At 31.2% G+C, this 19,480-nt stretch overlaps 2 protein-coding genes across 8 annotated transcripts; both read left to right on the top strand.

Moving 5' to 3' along the window:
* The first annotated feature begins 392 nt into the window (after window positions 1–392).
* On the top strand, window positions 393–5,173 carry Nhe3 (Na[+]/H[+] hydrogen exchanger 3). Of its 7 annotated transcripts, none has more exons than XM_076405451.1 (13): window positions 393–941; window positions 996–1,288; window positions 1,431–1,720; window positions 1,830–1,979; window positions 2,201–2,301; window positions 2,357–2,559; window positions 2,686–2,797; window positions 3,299–3,452; window positions 3,513–3,564; window positions 3,627–3,656; window positions 3,843–4,061; window positions 4,113–4,202; window positions 4,643–5,173. In XM_076405451.1, the coding sequence occupies exons 1-13, from the start codon at window positions 707–709 to the stop codon at window positions 4,673–4,675; spliced, it is 1,962 nt and encodes a 653-aa protein (XP_076261566.1). In that variant the 5' UTR covers window positions 393–706; the 3' UTR covers window positions 4,676–5,173. The 7 variants fall into 7 exon arrangements, with proteins under 7 accessions (XP_076261566.1, XP_076261565.1, XP_076261567.1 ...); XM_076405450.1 differs by having other exon boundaries at window positions 394–941; window positions 1,830–1,974; window positions 2,196–2,301; XM_076405452.1 differs by having other exon boundaries at window positions 395–941; window positions 1,830–1,974; window positions 2,196–2,301; window positions 4,113–4,213.
* Window positions 5,174–5,336: 163 nt separating this feature from the next.
* LOC143197211 (uncharacterized) lies at window positions 5,337–6,399 on the top strand. The gene is made up of 4 exons (XM_076405458.1): window positions 5,337–5,589; window positions 5,645–5,841; window positions 5,893–6,006; window positions 6,055–6,399. Exons 1-4 carry the CDS (start codon window positions 5,452–5,454, stop codon window positions 6,218–6,220), a joined length of 615 nt encoding a protein of 204 aa, XP_076261573.1. The 5' UTR covers window positions 5,337–5,451; the 3' UTR covers window positions 6,221–6,399.
* The last annotated feature ends 13,081 nt before the right edge of the window (window positions 6,400–19,480 follow it).

The raw sequence follows: 19,480 nt of genomic DNA, 5'->3' as shown, positions 1-19,480 counted from the left end.
GAAATGGAAAACTAAAGGAGGTCCTGAAAATGGGAGATGAGATTCTGCCGAAACGTGGTCGAAAACACTATGGAGTTAACAGTAAGCCCGAAATACTACCTCAATAGAAAAAACATATATGTATATACCATATATACTATAAGATGATATATTTAGATGCCTAATATAAATATTTATATTTGTGTTTTAATTTTTATAATTATGGAATTAGCATATATGCAACCAATTAATCACAATTGAGTTTATTGCTAAATTACATAAGGTATATTTTTAAATATCATAAAAAGTCTTCGCATTTATTTTAAATTATGAATTAGATTTAAAATAAGAATAAGCAAGGGTTTATTTGCGACGGGATCTTCATCTTAACAAATCTTATTCTATTCATATTTATTGATATTTTTTCTGCCGCCACTCATGAAATTAACAAATTAATTTGATAATAACTACGCGTTATCATTTTAATTTAAGTAGATATGGCATTCCCCCATAATATTAGCATTGTAATTCAATATTCCAGAAAAACGAAATCATATGATTTTGACAGAATGTGTCAGGCTATCAAGCCACAACAATAATAAGGTGATAAAGTGATATTTAAACTGGTGAAATTTGTGTGAATATTTTAAACAAAGTTATCAGAGCCTTAAGATTTTTTTATATTTAACTGTTTTTGATAAGAGGAGTTTAACCTAACATTTACAATATGGCAAAAAAATTGCTTGTAATTGTCTTTCTTATATTAGAATATTTTATAAATAATGTTAATGGAGCTCCCTCAGACATTCAATTGGATGCTAAAGCTCAATCTACTCATAGAATAGATAGTTTGAATTTATTGTCTTATACTCTTTTGCTTATATTGACTGTACTTACTATATGGCTATTTAAACATCGAAGAGTTAGCTTCTTACATGAAACAGGACTAGCTGTTATATATGGTAAGTAACTACGTTGTTATATTGAGTGAATAAGTGTACTATGTATTTTTTTAGGCCTTATTGTTGGAGCAATCATTCGTTATTCCGGTAGTACTTCTCAAGTACTAAATATGCAAGTTTTTGTAGATGATTCTAAATATAACTCAAGTATTCCTCCAGATACACTTTCTTTACATATGCCTAAGCCTTATTCCAATAAAAATATGACATTTCAATATGTATTTCGTAATGAAATTGATGACATGCAAGAAAATGAGATTGATTTAAAAGCAACATTTGACCCAGAGATATTTTTTAACATTATTCTACCACCAATAATTTTCCATGCTGGATATTCGTTAAAGAGGGTAAATTTTTAGACATATATTAAAATTATAAATATACTTATCTATATTATTTTTAAGTGTACTTGTATGTATATATCAGCTTTAGACTCCATTAATATGATATGTTCAAATGCTTATACATGGTTAACTTGTCTTGTTTCAGAAATATTTCTTTCGTAATCTTGGCGCAATACTAACTTTTGCAATTATTGGTACTACAGTATCTTCTTTCATTGTTGGAGCATTGATGTATGGTTGTGTGCAACTAATGCCCCCAAGGCTGGCCAATAGTTTTACATTTCTAGATACACTTTACTTTGGAGCACTAATTTCTTCTACTGATCCTTTGACAATCTTAGCTATATTTAATGATTTAAATGTAGATGTTAACCTGTATGCCTTAGTATTTGGTGAAAGTGTTCTTAATGATGCTGTAGCTATTGTTCTCAGTGGGTAAGTTGAATGCTTATTAAAAAATAATATAATCAAGTTTATCTGCAGCTTTTTGCTTTCTAATAATAATTGTGGTTGAATAGATATATAATGCTAACACTAATTTTAGATCTATACAACATTATGGCAAGAGATACCAATTGGGTACAGGTGGTTTTGAGATTAAAGCATTTTTCCAAGCAGTGGGAGATTTTTGTGGGATTTTTATGCTTTCATTACTTATAGGAGCCCTTATGGGTTGTATTACTGCCTTGATATCCTTTTAATATACTAACAATTTAAGTTTTTTTTTTGCACAAAAAGATGAGTTTTCTATTTTAAATGTATATTCTCAGATGTCTAATATTTTAATACAGTTATGTGAATATCTATGAAAAATCTTTACATGATAAAAAATTGTCATTTTAGTGTCTGATAACATTAAGATTAACATTAGATAATATTAAGTTATATTATTTTCCTTAATAATGAATACATGACAAAGTATACTCGAGTTCGTGATTTTCCATTACTCGAATCTGCCTTATTTGTTCTGATGTCATACAGCACCTTTTTAATTGCGGAAGCCTCAGACTTAACAGGTATATATTTTATATTTTCATAAATTTGATAATTTTGAATTATTTTCTTTTACAGGAGTAGTAGCGGTGCTGTTTTGTGGTATATGCCAAGCACATTATACTTATAATAATTTATCAGAAGACTCTAGGATAAGAACAAAGCAAATTTTTGAATTGCTCAATTTTCTAGCTGAAAATTTTATATTTTCATATATTGGTGTCTCTATGTTTACTTTTCCCAAACATCGCTTTGATCCCATGTTTATATTAGCTGGATTTGTATCCTTTTTAAAAAAACATTAAGTTTGAATATTTTCTGCTATCTATATCAAAATTTCATTCTTGTAAATTGTTTTATTATCCATGGATGTTTTGTTTTGAAGCATGACCTTAACGCAACGGTAGTTATGTGCTGCTATAGGACGAGCTGCAAATATTTATCCGTTATCGTTCTTATTAAATTTGGGACGGAGACCAAAAATTCCACTCAATTTTCAACATATGCTGTTCTTTGCTGGTAAGATTTTTTAAGTTAGGTTGAATCTAATAAGATATTAAATACTCTAAATTTGATTTTTTTATGATTTTAACTATTAAATATGATTTTATGATATTTAGTTCAATCCCCTTTTTAATGTGCTGAGATGATTATATTTACGGAAATCTTGTTTTTATATACATACACAGCTTGTTTTGCGTTTTTTTTGTAAGTAAAATAAGTTATACACTCATTATTTACTGTGATGATTCAGTCATTTATTCTGTCCGAATCTAAATAAACTCTGTGCTGATTAAAATAATGTGTAGAAATCGAATTATTTTTAAATTATTAATATTTATTATACTAAGTATTATGTATGCTGTATTTACTTTCATATAGATAATTATATACACACGAACGCTAATTATGACTTTTATATTTAACTATTTAAACAGATTTTTGAATTGTTTTTATAATACTAGTGTTTATGAGTCTATATCGTTTGTTATTCATTGCTTATTGTTGTCCATCCTTTAGGTTTAAGGGGAGCAATGTCATTTGCTTTAGCTATTAGAAATACACGTTCTGAAGCTAGACAAGCAATGTTAACGACCACATCTCTTATTGTTATAATAACAGTGATAATTCAAGGGGGGGCAACTATGAATTTATTGCGTTGGTTTAATATTCCGTAAGTTAATTAACCTATCCTAAGGCGATGAAGATATTAAATTTGAAATGTTGTTTCTAGATTGGGCAATGACGAAGAAACAGAAGCTCTCTCGCAAAATGGACTTCACAGTGTAAGTTGTTTTTGGTTTATATTTTTGCATTCACACTTTAATCACGCTATTTTACCAAACAGGTATATAATTCAATGGAACGTGGGTTTGTGGTAGGTAAATCCAACACTCTTTTCATTTGCATGTTCCATCATTGTATTGTAGCTCGTGTTAATGTTTTAGGGAAATATATCCTTAGTCAAAGAAGCGACATTTCAGTATACATTTAATTGTTTTACTATGGAATAACAATAAACTTATAACTTCTAGATAGAATTATTTTAATCATTTTGTTACAGGGAAATACCACGCCTCGAAGTGATTGGAATGAGCCATTTGGGGAGCAGGAGGCTCCTAAGACTCATGACAAAGCTGTTTTAGCTAGAATTTGGGGTTCTTTCGATACAAAATACATGAAACCATTACTGACTCATTCGAAGCCCACGCTTTTAGAAACTTTGCCCGTATGTTGCAATCCGTTGGCACGATTTCTTACAACTACTGAGCAACTTACCCAGGTACTTTTATAATATTATTTAATTATACTTCTAAGTCACAAAATATTTCAGGAGTCTTCAAATTTAAAAAATCGCGATTCTGACTCTGATCTATGTATTGAAGAAAATGACTTTTCCTCTAGTTCAAGAATCAATACTAGAGTAAGTCTTTAGTAAGTTCGTAGTTATCTTTTATGGAAATATTTTCTCTTACAATTTATTTCGTATGTTTTGTGCTAATTTAGTTATTTTCACATAATATGATCTGATTAAATTTATTTCGGTTTTTATTTTCTGTTTTTTCTAAATAATAAAATAAATATATATTTATAGTAAACAGATTTTTGAGTCAGTTGTAATAGTAATTATGGTATCTACAATTCTTGGATATATTTTAGGGGAAAAGTCTTCTTTGATATTATCTTATTGTACAAACATATACTATGAATTAATATTTCATTATAATCATTATAGGTTTATTATTTATTTATTCTAACATTTTGCTATAGAAAATAGAATACAATAAAATATTTACTGGATATTCTATTTTTTATGTTACATTTATTGATATATTAAACTAATGTGTATATTTTAATTTATAGCCAATAAATGCTATAAGTGGACACCAAGTTTAAGAAGCACGTGAGCCTTCTAACCTACTTAAAATTCTAGTCATTATGTTAAGCTATCAATATATAATGTAGATGTAGTATTTACCATATTTGATATCTACTGATATATACCAATATCAAAGTATCTATATTTTCTGGGTTGCTGTAATAATTATACACTAGGTAATCAATATTTTAATTTAGCAAAAGTTACGTTGAAATACAAAAAAAAACAGTATTATAATGTAATAAAAAAAGTTAGATTTAGTTTGGCTATAGGCAGAGGCACTCGAAAAAAAGCAATACGAGTCGTATATATTACAGAACTATTTGAAAATTTATCTGTAGCTTTTTAGAGAAAATTTTCTGTGATAACAAATTTAAATTCATTTGTAACAATATAAAAGTTACCATAAAATGCATAAAAGTGATGCCGCCTTAATAAATGGATTGGTGTTTATTTTATTTAAAACTTGTGTCTGTAAGATTTTGTTGTTGATTAATAAACATATTGTACGAAAATTACTGCTGTTTTATTTTGAGCCATATAATGTTACTGAAAATATTGCCTCCACTGTACAGCTCTTAACGCGATTTTTCGAAAAGGTCTAGTATTTTCTGGTTTATTGTTATTGGGTTATACCATAAAAGAAAATGTAGTAGTAGCTATTTAATTGAAAAAGTAAATAAATTGTAGATTTAATGTACCTAATGAGAAAGGTAAATATACTCCATTAGTCAGGGCCAGAAATTCAGTGTGCTATGTTTCCATCTTTGGGTTCCCAAATAAAATAACCAAAATGAATTCCTGGAGGATCGTGTTTGTAGTTAGTATAATAGTTTTACTACAATGTGTTCAGTCTGAAGAACATGGTGGCTATACGGTTATAAATAAAGTTAGATATCCGTATTCTGCCTATTATACACCTTTTATGGGGGTTTGTATAACCTAAAAAATTACATTAACTCTTAGTATATTATCGTAATTTTTAGTTAATTATTGCGTTTTCGGTAAAATTAGTTCCATCTGAAATAGAAGCTGACTTATCTTGGAATATTGAAGCCAATTATCTTTTGCCTCAAAATGAGAGCGAATATACATTTCCTCCTGTAATACCCGGTGAATCCAGTGAAAGGCATTATTTAGAACGACCAATTTTATACAAACTCTTAGAAATGAAACTAGATTCGTAAGTATTAATTAAATCATCTGTGACGGATTAGAATAAAATTAAGTATAGTTTTAGCGAAACATATGGCGGAAAAAATTGTTTCTTACGCATCTTGTGTGAAATAGCCTCTCTTTCCACTAAAGACACTGATATCATTGGAGACATATTTCATATAATCCTAAGGTAAGTATATGCTCGGTTTAGAAAATTAGTTAATGTTTTGAGTTTTAGTCCTTCCTCTTCTATCGATAAAGATTTACCGAAGAAGTATATTAATGCAGAAAATTATGGATCAAAAAACACACATTGTAAAAAATATGCTAAGAAATGTCCAATTAATTTATTAAATTTTTTTACAGTTATTGAAGATATTTTGGAAAATAAAATATTTACTTAATCCATGACATTTTAATTTAAAGTGCAGTATATTCTTTTATTTTTTATTTTTGGATAATTTTAAAAGCAAATGTATATATAATATATTTATATTTATATATTATTAATATTGGCAGTTATAAAATCAAATCACATAGATTGTTTTGTGTTGGTGGTACATAACTAGAAACATTATAATCACATCCGATAATAAATAGGCAATATTGTTCTAATATTTTATTATTTAAAAACAACTTTTTTTTCTATAATTATAAAGTTAAATAATCAAAAATCAGTTTTATATATTTTTAGATTTTTAGGATGTTAAGCAAATGATTTTGAAACGGTAGTAAATTGTTCGCAATGTTTTACGGGTTAAAAATTAATTTAAATACTATAGTACAAATGTCCTCTCAATGTTACAAGTTGCAATAAATACATTTTTTGGGGTTAAAAATAAGATGTTAACTTATAAAAGGCTACGATTATACATATTTGTTAGTGATATTAGGTTAGTACTTTACTTTACAAATATGATATTATAAAATCTACCTTATGAAGAAATATGATTACAGGCCATGTATAAAGAATATTCAGATAAAAGTTTTATTTAACAAGGTAAAGCTATGTTATACTAATTCACTTATACTCTAAAATATACAGACATGTTGATTACAAAAATTTAATCATTGGATTAATATATGTGTATAACATATAAAGAAAATATCGATATATTTGATTTTTTACATAATATATATATATATATATATATATATATATATATATATATATATATATATATATATATATATATGTATATATTTTGTTAGTGTTTAATACAATTATTGTGCAAATGGCGCGGGCCCACAATAGTGCGTCATCACCGTAAGCGCTGATGCAGTAATGGTGGGGGTGCGGGGAATATTTGGGGGAGATTTTTTTAAATTTTTTTATTTTTTTATTTTTTTTTTCATTTTACGGAGGTTGAAGCGTACATTAATTGTATTTACAAGTTTGCAATTAGACGTGTGAATATATATATAGACATAGACATTGATTAAACACATTTAATTATTGGATTTATAAGCTAAACATTTAGACATTGATTTATACACTGATTCCTATCTTTAGTTATTGTATTCTTGTCGCAGTTTGAATTTCGAAATATATATAAATTATATATTTACAATCTAAATATATAAACAAATCGATTGTCGATTGCAAAATTACAATTAGTGAACTAATGTACATGGGTATATGAAAATATATCGATATATGTATTTCGATATGTATATATATATATATATATATATATATATATCAGAAATTATATATATAATCAAATATATATATATATATATATATATATATATATATATATATATATTTATTACAGTTTATTTATTGTAACGCCATGCTGCTTTATAAGATCTAAATATATATTAATTAGAGTTATAAACTTATAAGCTTTATTTATACAGACAATATATATTGAAATTATACAGTAGAAAATACATAATAAAACGACACAAATGAAAGTTAATAATGCAAATAATAAGGTATTGTTGGTGTAATGCGATATAGGTATAATGTAAAAAAAAACGTAAAGGAAGTTACAGAATATAAAAGTGTATAAATAAACACAAATAGTCACAAAATGTAAAATAGTAAATAGTGGTAGTAAAACTTACGCAACTACGTTATAATCTGTATATATTACATAGTCACCGGTATTTACGTTGTTTTCATTTATAGGAACTTTGAAAGTAGGGTTCATTCTGAATTCACCAGAAAATTAGACGTAACCATATAAAGTTGATGATAGCGATAACCATTGATATATTGTGGAGCAATAGTAGATCTGGATAGTAAACCTCTTCAAGTATTCCTGTAAGCTAATGAGACATTTACTTCTCATTTGATCATAGAGTTATACCGCTCATAATCGGTCGTCAGAGCCTCGTTCGTTTAAACAGGGTGTGCCACGTGAAGGTGAGGTTGACAGTTGGTCACGAGAGGCTATATACTCGCGTCATGACCCATTAACACCCCATAAGAATATATTTTTTAAAATTTATTTATTACATTGTTTAGTCGTTGTCGACTACCTTAAAATTGTCTTTACAATATCTTAGATCTAGGTATATATTTACAAGGACCATCGGCTCTATCTAGTCTTTGATGTGATAATTTTTATGTAATAACATTACTATTTTTCTATTAAATGTACCTCACTACACTACACAAGATCAAATGGTTTGATTATTTTCAATTTGTGTCCTGTTCTGGTGCTATCTAAGAGTTGTATTACGTCGATATTGACATGATGTGTGTCCTCATGTCTACTTGCAGTTCACTTGATTTCCTGAGTGACAGTTGGTATCTGAAGGTATCGGTGTAAGTAATCAGTCCTGTAGTATCTGGGTGCACCTACTAATGCTTTAGTAATAGTAGAGTGATTACTATTTTCAGTCAAATACACGGTTCGACTGTTTTTTTCCATTCGTGATTTCAGACGAAGATGTATGCATTCTTGTCTGTATAAAATGTGAAATAGGAAAGAACGGAGATAAATACTTGTAGCAGTTAATTTTAAATATCTTTATATTCTCTAATGGTAGTATAAGCGAAACAGAGATGTATATATATTCATTCACGTGATATCTTTAAAAAAAGAAAAGGAAAACAAAATTACTAATTTCTATTATCATGTAATAAATAATATAATTTTAAAGGAAGTAGGATTACTTTTATACTGAATGTTCTGTGGATGTGTAAAAAGGAATGGAATAATAACACCACAAATGTTTTATCGTGTTTTAACATATTAATTGCTGTTTTTAAATAACATAGCATAATAAATATAAATTGTACAATACAACTTAAATAAAACCTAAAAACTAAAGATTTTCAATAACCATAACTACTAAATAAAATGTAAACGTATACCTAATCATTAAAAAATCTAATCCATGATGAACCTAAAAATGATCGTACAATAACTACCAGACCCTTTTTAAATAAAAGTTTTATTTATTTTACGGATTTGGATGATTTGAACGGAAATATTTTTAAATTACTGTGAATATTATCATGTTCAACTTTTTTCCCGTGAGGCGATTTCTTCGAGCGTTAATTATTTGCCCAGATTTTGAAAAAAACTCGTGCCCAGGGGACATATGTTGCGGGTATAGAGGAATATTTTATATAAGATAACTCGGTGGTCATTATTTCAATGGGCTTTAAAAGTTGAACATATTCTGTTAAGACAGTCCATTCGTTAACAAATAAAAACTGTGGTGCTCTTTTTAATAGCCAACAAAATAAATTGTTGAATATTAAAGTAGAGTTTTCCTATCAGAAAATGTATTTATTACAAATATTTAATATACTTTATTCACCTCTTTACGGTTAATATTAAAAAAAAATTAACAAATGCTACTATAAAGAATTCTTAGAATCTTTTGGATCTATGCAATTTCTGAAACCTTTGGAACCTAATTTTAGTTTTCAAGATTTTGGGAAAAAAATTTCGACAAACAAGAGGCTTGGACAAAAATCGTGAAAGTTTATCAAAAAAGTATTACCTATTATACCAGTCCAAAGTATTACCTATTTGACTGGCAAAAGTATCTTACTATTTATCTGCTTTATTACTAAAATGCTGATATATTAATTTACAATATATAATTATTTACAAGCAAACTACAAAAAAATATAAAACCATATATATTAGATATAAATGTATATGAGCATAAATTCGGCGCATTACTTAGGTCGCGGCTTGGACGGAAAGCCACAACGTTAAAAATCAGTCGAATGAACTAGTAGAACCGAAAATAGTAACTAAAAGTAAACGACTGAAACAATCGATAGTAAATAGTAACAAAATCAGTCGAACCGAAAATAGCGACTGAAAACAGTTACTAGTAAAAACAGTCAAACCAAAAATAACGGCTGAAATAGTCGATAGTAAAAAGTAGTCAATTACTGAACAGTCGATAGTCGATTTCAGTCATATATATATATATATATATATATATATATATATATATATATATATATATATATATATATATATATATATATATTATTCCTAAGTTCGTGAGTTATTATTGTGCTAAGAGCGACGCTACTTTTGTTATTTTCAAAACAATGGATCAAAAACAATTTCGTGTTTTAATTTTACACTACTTTTTCATGGAGAAAATACCGTTGAAGCGAAGCATGGCTTGAAAAGCGTTATAAGGACTCCGCTCCTTCAGAAACAACAATAAAACGTTGGTTTGCTGACTTCAAAAGTGGTCGTAGAGACACCGATGATACATAACGCAGTGGACATCTAAATGAGATGGTAACACCAGAAAACATCAAAACAATCCACAAAATCAAAACGATCGAAAAGTGAAGTTGCGTGAGTTATTTAACATATAATCGGAATCAAAACGATCGTCATCTGAGTCAACAACTGGTGAATCTCATCCAAAGCGCCCGAATGCACAACAATCGGATGGAAAGGTTATGGTCTCGTTATTTTTGGGATGTGCGTGGTGTAGTATTCATCGACTATCTTGAGAAGGGAAATACCATCAACAGTGAATATTATATAGAGTTAATGGGGCGTTTGAAGGCCGAAATTGCAAAGAAACGCATCGTGTCACAAGTCAATCAAAACAATGGCAAAACTACATGAATTGAACTGCTATTTGCTCCCACATCCACCATATTATTCGTCAGATTTCGCTTTCAGCGATTACTGACTGTTTGCAGACCTCAAAAAAAATGCTTAACAGTAAGAAATTTCGCTCAAATGAAGAGGTTATCGCTGAAACTGAGGCTTGTTCTAAGGCAAAAGATAAGTCGTTCTACAAAAGTGCTATTGAAATGTTAGAGCGGCACTGGAACGATTGTGTGGTTCTTTATTCCTTTATTAACTTAGGCTTACAATTTGTTGATAGCACTGCTTCCGCTGCTGAATTATTTACTATTCGACCATTATGTTTTGCTCGATTTATATGATAATTAAGCTTTGTTCTGCAATAATTAAAACAAACGACCGGTGAAATATTTGATATCTCAGATGTTGTTTAACGTTACACGAGCGAGAGTATCCATGATAATGACAGCATACACAAAACATGGTAATACATTAACGACGAAGAGGAACAATGGGCAAAATCAAAAATTTGGCAGAGATCGTCGAACATTAAAATGGATTGTGACAGGAAAACTCAACACTCAAGGCTTGAGTAATATTGTTTCGACAAAAACAATATGGCGGCAGCTTTATAAAGCAAACATTCATGGAAGAGCTGCGATTGCGGAAGTCGACGCTAAGCTACGAAATGATTCATAAAACGATCATAAAACCCAGATACTTGATGATTGGAGGAATGTGATATGGCCCATCATTTACATTGACAGGTCAATTGAAAAGTCCCCGGCCTGACATATAGATGGCGCTATTAGAATTAAATCCATATGTTTTTTACTTAGCCTTAAGCCTCAAAAGATGCGTGTATATATTTAACAGCTGCTAGTTTGTGAATTATAGAATTTTGAGCGAAGCAACTTTTTTTCACGATAAAACGGATAAAATATTTTGAAAGGCAAAAATACAGGTGAAGCAAAAACTTTGCTTGATGCCGAGTTTCCGGACACTGTCTCAGGAAAATCAACTATGAAGGATTGGTATGCTAAGTTTAGACGTGGTGAAATGAGCACCGAACACGGTGAACGCAGTGGAGGCCCAAAAGAGGTTGTTACCGATGAAAACATTAAAAAATCCACAAAATGATTTTGAATGACCGTAAATTGAATCTGAATGAAATAGCAGACACTCTAAAGATATCAATTCATTCACGTACATCATATCATTCACGAATATTTCACTTTTGAGCAAAAACATCGACGAGTTGATAATTCGGACAGTGTTTGAAGATGATTCAGCCCTTGAAGGGAATTATATTGAATAAAAAAAAACTAATTTTACCAAAAAACTGTGTTTCACTCTGGTAGGCCGGGGACTTTTCAATTGACCTGTTATTTCTACAAATTGCAGGGTTTATGCATGAAGAATTTCAAAAGAACTAGTCTACGAAACAAGTATGAGGGAGGTCCATTATGATTTGAGCGGAAATATCGTGGTATTTAATTAGTCCTCTCATTCACATTATTATGAATGAGTATTTCGGTATTCTTAGATCGTGTTGTTATGAAGTTGTTACTATGACTGGCATATTGCTGTCAGATACTGTCATATTCTAATAGGACAGGACAGTGTTTCCCATTTGTCGGGTGATGACCGATACCGAACCATCAAAATAAAATACCGGGTCGCAACAACAGTTGAGTGATAGTGAGTTAGCACAGTCAGGTACAAGTTATAATATTGATTCCATCAAATGGGCGCACAATGAACAGGCGAAGGAATCTTCAAAAATGAAAAAAGGGTCATGGATTCGACAATATCTTGAAGACTATATTTAATTCGGTTTTATGGAGTGCACAGATAACAAACCATTATGTGTAATTTGCAATGTCGAACTATCAAACGAATCAATGAAACCTTCAAAGTTTGGAACTAAAACATACTGACTACAAAGAAAAGCCAAATGGGTTCTTCGCTAATAAGAAGAGGGAGTTAAATAATAGGGAAAAAATGGAGTCTACTTTTTCACAAGAATCTGAAGCTCAGAATTTGTCCTGGCTTTTTATAAAATTCCACAATTAATTGGTGGTCGAGAAAATGCCTTTACCCTCCACAGCAATGACGTAAAACTCTATAAAATCTCGTCCACTGAATTTTAGATTATTCTCTGTTTTGCGTAAAGAAATGGAAAGTGATCACGAACATCTTCTTTTACACTATAAGTTGCGATGGCTTTCAAGTGACAATGTCTTAAAAAGGCTTATTGAATTAAAAGAAGTAAATGTTTTTTTTATAATAACATTTCCCAACAGCTAGAGATGTAATATTTGAATTCAAGAACAGATTACATGATTTTAACTGGTTGGCAAAAGTGGCTTACATATCTGATATGTTTGAATTTTTAAATGATCTAAACATGGCACTGCAAAGTAACAGTGTAGCACTGTTTACAGTGCAAGACAAGGTGGAACCTGCAAGAAAAAAGGGTACAACGCGTGAAAATAGAGAATTTCAAAGCCTTTAGTAATTTAATAACGTGATTGCATTGCCACAAGACATCTTAAATGAAATTAACGAACATTTATTAGGACTGGACAGGAATCTTCAAGAACATTTTCCTCCAATCGACAGCAACAAAGCTCGGATGAGAAACCCATTTACATTCAAACACTCAAGGATATATTTGACACAAGTCCTTTGATAGATTTTTGGTTAACTTGTCAAGAATACACAAAATTAGCTCATTAAGCAATAACTTTTTTAATGCCTTTTGCCACAACTTATAAATGTGAAGCTGGGTTTTCAACACTGATACCTTAAAAATAAATATAAAATCCGACTTGTTGAACCAGTTGAACCAGAGTTTAGAATAAACTTTCATCATTTTCCTGGAACTTGGATTTCTTTAGTAAAAAATTAGCAAGAGCTCCATATTTCGTACTAAAATTTAGTAGCTAAATAGGGGATACCAAAACATGTAGTATTAATAAAACATTTGTATTATTAATAAATATGTATTATTTTACCCGATTGAACCAGCTTGAGTTTAAAAGTCTTGGCAGTGTGAAAATTACCGGTCCATGGTAGAACAATGCTTGGGACAAACTGTAATAGGATACTGCGCCCATACACACACAGTCACAAAAGTTCAATCTTGGTTGAGGAGCATCATAATATCACCAAACATCTTCCCTCGCTGGCACAATCGTCTGACCTCGACATAATAGGCTAGATAGGAATAAAAATTATGTCTGCAAAAAACGATTTAAAAGAAAAATTGACGTTTGAAATAATGAAATTTTAAATTAATGTAATGTTTTGCACACGATGTGTTTGGGTACAAGTCTTATACATTATTTTAATAATTTTGTTTTATAATTGGACTACAGTGTATCGATAGTGTCAAGGTTCCTAAAGTAACAATACATTGGTAAAATCTCCAAATAAGTTGTGTATTTTCGTTCCAAGGCAGAAAAATGTGATTAAATCTTGCAAGGCGGGAATAAGCCAGTATAGGTTAAACATAGGTAATTTATTCACAACAATAAGTCATTCTCTTGTGAGTATTTACTATTTTAGGTACGTTTAATTATATCTAAAGTATAGTAGTATTGAGGTAAATAACACTGTTAATAACATTTGAAGTCAAGCCTCATTTGTTTTGTTTATTGTGTATATCAATCCTTAAAAATCTTGTTTTTATTTTCAGTTACCAAATAATATGGAAAATTATATTTAATATAACGGAATGGGCTTAGTCGTACAAGTATACATGAAGCCAGTATATGTTTTTATAAGATTCGAATGCCAACTAGAATGAAAAAGATGGGCTTCTAACTGAACTCACTGAATATTCACTCCTGTTCACTACTGAATGAGTATATATTCTTAAAATACAAAGAAATATATTAATTAATTTTTTAAAGCATTGAACATATATCAATCAAATCCCATATCGGTTAAATTACAAAAAGCCAATATCAAATGTCTGTTTTTTTTGTACATCAAATAGTTCGATGGCCTATATTTCACCAGGTTAAGGGTAAGTGACATATATTTGATTGAACGATTTGATTTTATAGTTTGGTATGTGTGTTTTGACAAAAAGTTTCAAACATTTCGAGCAATATTTGACTACAGATAATGAATGAACCAAACATTGTCATCGAAGTCAAGTAAAGTAAAATCAACTAAACATCTAGTTTAATAATTCATAGGAGAACTTGATATCTTAAAGCATGTCTAAATACAGATTTTGTAAACTATTTGATTAAGTATTGTAGTTGTATATGTTTATAAGATAAGAAAGCTATTATTAAAATGAATTTCTAAATTACAATTTGTGCATTTTATTTAGAGCTGCATCTGACTATAGGCCTATCAGCCTGGTTAATTCACTTTCCAAACTTGTCGAAAAAGCGATATTACACGCTTTAAATAGTTCCATTGACGTACACAACAAAATCCGGAAAGAACAATTCGGTTTCCATGCCAAACACTCAAGATTTCATTAAACTGCTCGCATCGCAGCAACAATCGATCAGACAATAATAAAAGGTCGAAAAACTACAGCCATCTTTTTAGATGTTTCCAAAGCTTTCGACCAAGTTTGGCACGACGGTTTAATTTTCAAAGCTAAAAAGCTTGGTCTACCAAATGACCTAATCTTCCTGATAGATTCATACTTGGACGGTAGGTCCGTTCAAGTGAGGATCGGTGACGCAGTCTCCTACAATCTACTACTGAATAACACAATCTACTACGCTATTCAATACATACGGCTACATTCCCGACGCTATTCAACAACTGAACAAGTCCAACTGAACCAGGCGATTGCGTGGCAGAAATTCAGATTGCGGCTGCAGATAAACCTGAGCAAAACTCGGACTATTCCGTTCCACCGCAAGAAGGAGTTCCGCGCTTATCGCCTCTGATAAAATCCCTATCTCCTGGTTCCAGAAAGTATCATACCTTAGTCTCCAGTTCGACCGCAGGTTCCTATAGTCAGCCCAAATCCAGCACGCTCTCTGCAAAGGCAATGAAATGTATAGTCTACTCTTCCCGCTCCTCTGAAGAAAAAGTAAATTCTCAATCCTTCAGAAAGCTACTCTGTATAAAATGGTAGTCCATCCAGTCTGCCTCTACGGAGCACAGGTGTGGTACAGGTATGTATCTGAGAGACAACTTGAACTACTCCGAGTGTTCCAATCCAAAAAAGTTCGCGCGTTTCTCAATGCCCCTTGATTTATGAGGAATGTCAACACTCACCTCGAATCAGGCATCCCGTTCGTGAACAGTTTCACGAACATGCTCAGTGTAATGTTCTTCCTAGGCGCCTTAGAACACGACAACACTTTGACAAATTCCCCACGCATCCACAAACCTCGGTAGATAACCAAATACGACAATCCCAGTCGTAACTCACGGCTTCTGTCGCCCGCAAAACACTTCACTGTTCCGAACCCAAAGCGACATCATCAAAAGACTATTTGGTTCTCGCTGGTTATCTTGGAACAAGAAAAAAACATCTATTTCTATTTTCTCCTTTTTCTATATCCCTTGTAACAGTATCAACCTAGCGCATCCGTACTTTCTTAACCTTACCTAATATTCTATCCATCCTTCCATCGGACATATGTAGTATTTAACACATGAAATAAACAAGTTTTTATTCAACCGAGGTTTTCTGTTCCAGTTATTAAATCCACATAAGGGTTGATTATATGGCTCGGCGAACGGAGGTAAAACGAAATGAAACAGTGGTGTTTACATTATGTGACCGCTATTTATTGAACTAATATAAAAATGTGGAAAATACAAGTGATAAAAGAATCGGCGCTGGGTTTATCTGAAGGCGAGGCTTGGGCAGTCGATGGTGGCACGTCTAAACAAAACGATGGTCGGTCACTGAATGATCCAATGTACCCTTCAATAATCTCTCAGATAAACGTCTCGGGGTTACTAGCTATTCGTTATCGTATTCTAGTTTGCGCTGCTGGTACCCCGCCCATGTTCAACATCTGGGACTTTATTTCTGGGTATTTTGTAGACGTTATTCCACTATGTAAAATTCGACATGCCTCAAGGTCGCTACAATACTCTCCTGCCAGAATTTTATATACAATTATTTTAAACAAATAAAAATACAAAAAAGGTATGAAAAATAAAATATCAAATACAAAAAAATGTACAGCATGAAAAGAGTTTTGAAACATATGATAAATCAAAACGGTTGTGGTTGGTACGGTTTCAATCTGGTAAGGCTGTTGATATCTTTCGGTTCTACAGATACCGTTGCTTCATCGTCGCTTTGGCACTTCAACGTGGTCTATGGACGACGTTAAAAACAAGCCATTTTTTTCGGACAGGCCTCCCGTAATCGACGCTGTGGGAGGTTCGATTGTTCGACGACGTGGTAGCTTATTTTCTTTGACGGCGAGACGTTGGCAATTCTGGTGCCTCGGCGAAGACATGACGAGTATACGGTGACTGCAATCGGTACCTAGCTTCTGGAGCTGCTCTGTGATTAATCCGTGGTCACATACGTTACGGTAATTGAGAAAAAAAACAAATAACGACGGTATCCTACCGAAGCTGCTCAAAGCCTTTCAAAACAAAATGTCTGCCAATAAGACTGTGACGGTGAGCGAAGGAAGACATTATGATTTAAACATATTGCCGAAAGAAATATTTAGTCGTAATATTGATGATTAGATCGTGATGTCAAAAGCTCTGAGAATTCAAAAGATTGTCAGAGAAATAAAATTTGGAAAAATAATTAAAGGGAAATAATGAAATTAAATTTAAGGTTCATTGTTCCAGCCCTAAAATAAAATTTAATGAGGAATAACTGTTTGAAATAATGCAATGTTGAAGGAACAACAGTAATATGGAAAAAGAATCGAATTAAAAATATTGAAAATTTTGCATAAAAAAAAGATAATGATCACGTAAAATACACCATGTTGCAAGTACCCTCCATTCACAAGACCAAATCAAATTTTGCCGAAGATCACGTCGGGGTCACCACTTTAGGGTTTCGGTGAATGGAGGTAAAACGAAATAAAACTGTGGTGTTTACATTATGTGACCGCTAATTATTGAAGTAATATAAAGATGTGGAAAATACAAGTGATAAAAGATTCGGCGCTGGGTTTATCTGAAGGCAAGGCTTGGGCTGTCGATGGTGGCACGTCTAAACCAAACGATGGTCGGTCACTGAATGAGCTGCTATTCGTTATCGTGTTGTAGTTGGCGCTGTTGGTACCCCACCCATGTTCAACATTTGGGATTATATTTCTGGGTATTTTGTAAACTGTTATTCCACTATGTAAAATTCGACATGCCTCAAAGTCGCTAAACCATCATCAAATGTATATAAATTAAATCTTTTTTTGTGTTGTAGTTACAGTTGATAGTAACTAATGTAAAATGATTATTTTGGCAGCCTAGTCAAGTATATTTGTATCATTTCATGGTTATTCTGCTTGGAGTACTCATTCAATTATGTAAAGGTTCTTAAAATTTAAATTTATTATCGGTTACGGTGACACAGTACGGTCATTATCGACAAATCGATTGTGGGCAAATTTAGATACTTTGATAATTCCGTTCAGTTTAATTATTTCATTTACCATTTCTTTCTGTTGGTTGCACAATGCCAGTTTTTTATTCTTAAATAAAAGATACATAATCCAGATAAAATTGAAGTGCGCTAAAATGTTCAAATATTGGAATGCAGAACTGATGATGAAGAAACGTTAAGTGAAAAATATTAGTAATTCCCCTTTTAATTTTAAATATTAATGATTTTTTTTAATAATCAATAGTGTATTATTATTATATATCAATATTTCTGTGTGATGGGGAGTTTTACAGCAGAGAGTGATGAGTAGATTTCCACCTCCATCATTGAAGCAATTAATTTGAATTAAGTCGAATACTATTCAGCAAATGGTGGCTCAAATTCTTATTAATAAATATAAAATATGTATATGTCAGGTGTTCATATTATTTTGTTCATTCCCTGTGCTTACATTATACAATGACATTCATTCATCAACGTATTCATGTTGTCCAAACTACAATCCAAACAAATATTATGTAGCTCATCAAGAAATCATATTAATTGCCATCAATGAGAGTTTAATTATGTGGTAGTAGATGGGTACAATTTATGGAGCGTTTATCACGTATACATAACAGCTCAATTGAAAAGTCTCCGGCCTGACACATAGATGGCGCTACTAGAATTAAATCCATGTGTTTTTTAGTTAAGTCTAACCCTCAAAAAATCGGATCGTTAGTTTGTGAATTATAGCATTTTGAGTGAAGCAACTTTTGTTATTTAAAAAAAATGGATAAAAAGGAATTTCGTGTGTTGACAAAATATTACTTTATGAAGCGAAAAAATACAGTTACAGTATACAGAAGCAAAAACTTGGTTTGATGCCTAGTTTCTGGACACTGCCCTAGGAAAATCAACCATCAGGTTTAAACGTGGTGAAATGAGCACCGAAGAAGGTGAACGCAGTGGATACACAAAAGAGGTTGTTACCGACGAAAAGAAAGAAAAAAAATCATAAAACGATTTAGAATGACCGTAAACTGCAATTGAATGAAATAGCAGAC

The sequence above is a fragment of the Rhynchophorus ferrugineus genome, unplaced genomic scaffold, assembly GCF_030347505.1.
Source record: "Rhynchophorus ferrugineus isolate W39M unplaced genomic scaffold, kcgeb_rfMv2 rfM5, whole genome shotgun sequence".
Taxonomy (NCBI): Eukaryota; Metazoa; Arthropoda; class Insecta; order Coleoptera; family Curculionidae; genus Rhynchophorus; species Rhynchophorus ferrugineus.
This window is presented reverse-complemented; position numbering and strand designations above follow the sequence as displayed.